General features: G+C 39.9%; 1 protein-coding gene across 1 annotated transcript; it reads right to left on the bottom strand.

Annotated features, from left to right (window-relative positions):
- Positions 1-891: 891 nt before the first annotated feature.
- Positions 892-2301, bottom strand: LOC110689103. The gene is made up of 4 exons (XM_021865833.1): positions 2068-2301; positions 1484-1804; positions 1179-1299; positions 892-1133 (listed from the first exon to the last, which is right to left on the bottom strand). Exons 1-4 carry the CDS (start codon positions 2299-2301, stop codon positions 892-894), a joined length of 918 nt encoding a protein of 305 aa, XP_021721525.1.
- Between the last annotated feature and the right edge of the window lie 1501 nt (positions 2302-3802).

The raw sequence follows: 3802 nt of genomic DNA, 5'->3' as shown, positions 1-3802 counted from the left end.
ATCCTTTACCAACAATTGAGTGAGCGAATTTGCGATTTTTGAAAAATCCTTTATGAACCGGCGGTAAAAACCCGCGTGTTCAAGAAAGCTTCTTATCCCCTTCACATTTGTAGGGGGTGGGAGGCGCTCAATGACCTCAATTTTGGTACAATATACTTTAATGCCCCTACTAGAAATCACATGACCAAGAACAACGCCCTCTTCTACCATGAAATGACATTTTTCCCAATTCAAGACCAAATTCACCTCTTGACATCTTTTCAACACTTTAATCAAATTCAAAAGGCAAATGTCAAAAGATGAACCAAAAACAGAAAAGTCATCCATGAATACTTCAATTGATGATTCAAGCATGTCGGAAAAAATAGACATCATACACCTTTGAAATGTGGAAGGTGCATTACAAAGTCCAAATGGCATCCTTCGATAAGCAGAGGTGCCAAAAGGACATGTGAATGTAGTCTTTTCTTGGTCCTCTGGTTGAATTGGGATTTTGAAGAATCCAGAATATCCATCCAAGAAGCAATAATGACTATGTGATGCTAGTCTTTCCAATATTTGATCAATGAAGGGGAGTGGAAAGTGGTCTTTCCGGGTGGATTTATTTAATTTTCTATAATCAATGCACATCCTCCACCCGGTGACTGGCCTTGTATAAATGGTCTCACCCTTATCATTCTTAATGATGGTCATGCCTCCTTTTTAAGCATAACTTGAACTGGACTAACCCACTTACTATCGGAGATAGGGTAGATTATGCCCGCTTCAAGGAGTTTTAAAACTTTCCGTTTTTCACAACTTCCTTCATATTTGGATTGAGCCTTCTTTGGCGCTCAATAGAAGAAGCATGATCATCATCAAGTAAAATCTTATGCATGCAAATTGTGGGACTTATCCCTTTTCATCAATTTTGTACCCAATAACGTCTCTATACTCCTTTAGAACAACTAGGAGTTTATCAAGAGAAATATCATCAAGCTTGGCATTGACAATAACGGGATAAGCTTCACTATCATCAAGGAAAGCATATTTAAGTAGAGGGGGAAGGGGTTTAAGTTCAACCTTATGAGGAGGCATAGTCCTCTTCTCTTTTACCTCCATATTAAGCACTTCCATTTTCATTTCATTGTGGACTAAAGGTTAGTTGAGCAAAAGATCATACCCCCTTGTTTCTTTACCTTCCTCAACTAAGCCTCTCGTTAGGATAGCTTGTAAAGGATCTCCTTCAATCAAATTCTCTTGGAACTCCTCTAAGTCCATTTCCAATGTGTCAACTCTATGAACTTCATCAATCGATGGCTTTTTCAATGTTTGGGAGAATGAGAATGAAATTTTCTCATCTCCCACATTCAATGTTAACCTTCCTTCTTTCATATTAATTACAACACCTACGGTGGTTGTTTAAAAAGGCTCTCCCCAAGATGAGGGGTACCCTTGTGTCTTCTTCTATTTCCATCACTACGAAATTACAAGGTATAAATACTCTCCCGACTTGAACTGGTACATCTTCAAGAATTCCCAAAGGTAGCCTAACCGTGCGGTCGGCCATTTGTAAGGAAATTCTTATTGGCTTCAAGTCTACAACTTTCAAACTCTTTGCAATAGAATAGGGCATCAAGCTCACACTTTCCCCAAGATCACACAAAGCATCCATAGCTTCCAAGTCTCCAATCTTCACCGGCATTGCATAGCTACCGGGGTTACCAAGCTTTTGAGGAAGCTTATTTTGAATGATAGCACTCACCTCCTTAGGAAGGGAGATGGTTACACTCTCCTCAAGCCTACTCTTGTTGGACAGAATATCCTTATAAAAAATTTTGCATAGGTAGGCATTTGTGACATAGCATGAAGAAAGGGGATATTCACTTGAAGTCCTCTCATGACTTTAAGAAAATTTGAAAACTTCTCATTCAACTTCTTCTCTACAATCCTATGAGGGAATGGAATGGAGGCTTGTATACATTCATGGGGCTTTTCAACTCTTTCCTTATCTCCCTCATTTTTCTTTTGTGACTCCTTTCTCTCAACATCAACTATTTAATTTTCAAATTCATCCTCATTTCTCACCACAACTCCCCCATCTCTATTTTGTGGCTCCTCTTCACTCATAACCGACCCTTCATAACCTCTCCTCAATCTAAAAGTAATGGCCTTTGCTTGCTCCTTTGGGTTCACAACCGTTGAGCTTGGGAAGTGACCGCTAGGATTGGAGGATGAACTTTTAACTTGTTGCGCAATTTGAGCTAATTGATTCTCAATTATCTTGTTATGTGCTTGAAGTTGTTGGATGTTCGTTTTCATATTCGCATTGCTTCTTCCTTGTTGTGTAATGAAAGTCTCAAGCGTGGCTTCAAGGCTAGACTTTTGAGGAAATGGAGGAGCGGGTTGGTTATATTGTTGCCTTTGTTGGTTTTGGTCCCTTTAATTAGGGTGACGGTATGGAGATTGTTGGTATTGTGGATGGGGTTGGTTGTATTGGTTTTGAGAGGGGCCTTGGTTTTGTTGCTTCCAACCCGTGTTTTGTTGGGGTTTTCAACCTTAATCGTAGGGTTGGGAGTATTTATCATTTCTTTGCCCAATAGCCTCCGCTCGTTCTTGGTTAGTTGAGTTGCAATTGGAGGACAAGTGATCATTTCCTCCACAAGTCTCACAAGACATGACTTGTTGTGAAGAAGAGCTTGGAGATGTAAGGGTGTCTTGATCTATCTTGTGAGCTAGCATGTCAAACTTTGATGCAATAAGGTCTATTGCACTAAGATTGTGGATTCCGCCCTTCTTTGCTTGTGGTTGCCTTTTATCACCTCCATATGCATAGTGCTTTGCCACTTTTTCAATCATCTTGTACGCATCATCCACCAATAGCTTTTTAAGGCTACCACCGGCCCCGTTATCAAGGTTGGCCCTTGAAGTAGGAGTAAGACCATCATAAAAGCTTTAAACAATGATCCATGATGTGAAACCATGGTGTGGGCATTTTCTAGTGTAGTCCTTGAAATGCTCCCAAGCTTCACTTAACGTTTCATCAATCTCTTGGTTTAAATTGGTGATTTTTCCTTAGTTCGGCGGTCTTTTCGGGTGGACAATACTTTCCAAGGAAAGTGCTACTGACTTCATCCCACGTGGTCAATGATCCCTTTTCTACTGTTCTCAACCAATGCTTTGCTTTGTCATGGAGGGAAAATTGAAATATATGCATAAGGATGAACTCTTCCGTAATGTTGTTTTGCTTTATGGTTATGCACAACTCGAGAAAGTTGTCCAAATGAGAAAAAGGACACTCATGAGAACTACCACCAAATTGATCACTTTGTATCATACGGATTAGTTGAGGTGAAAGCTCAAAATTATTTGCATTCGTAGTGGGGAGACGTATACCACTCCGTAGTTGGAATGCGTTGGGGTGGCCATAATCTCGTTGCAAGGGTGGAGGAGGATCATTATCACCCATGTTTTCTTCTTTGTTGCTACCAAGAACCTCTTCCGATTCGCAATCCGAATAGACAATGGAAAATTCCAGAGTACCTTGCAAGAGCCTCCTTACGTTCCTTAAGGTATTGTTTAACTCTAAATCCACGAAAATTAGCGGTGATTTCTTACTCTTTTGTGTCATGCAAAGTCAAACAAAGCTCAGAAAACGTTAGAAATGACTATCACAAGGTAAAAAAAACGCAATTAAGCAAAAATCGATAAAAAAATTATGATACAAATATACACACTTAGACTCATTCAACAATAATACATTCAATGTGACTTTGTCTCCCCGACAACAACGCCAAAATTTGATAGGCCGTCGTCAAGCCTA

The sequence above is a fragment of the Chenopodium quinoa genome, unplaced genomic scaffold (assembly GCF_001683475.1).
Source record: "Chenopodium quinoa cultivar QQ74 unplaced genomic scaffold, ASM168347v1, whole genome shotgun sequence".
NCBI classification, from domain to species: Eukaryota; Viridiplantae; Streptophyta; class Magnoliopsida; order Caryophyllales; family Amaranthaceae; genus Chenopodium; species Chenopodium quinoa.
The sequence above is the reverse complement of the archived record's forward strand: the minus strand, read 5'-3'. Positions and strand labels throughout refer to the sequence as shown.

Bases quoted from the DNA above. Each gene is read 5' to 3' on its own strand.
- LOC110689103 (XM_021865833.1), bottom strand. From the start codon at position 2,301: ATGAAAACGAACATCCAACAACTTCAAGCACATAACAAGATAATTGAG. The intron at 1,805-2,067 runs GTGAGAAATGAG...ATTTTTTATAAG, and splicing joins ATAGAGATGGGGGAGTTGTG to GATATTCTGTCCAACAAGAG. The intron at 1,300-1,483 runs GTATTTATACCT...ACATTGAAAAAG, and splicing joins TACCAGTTCAAGTCGGGAGA to CCATCGATTGATGAAGTTCA.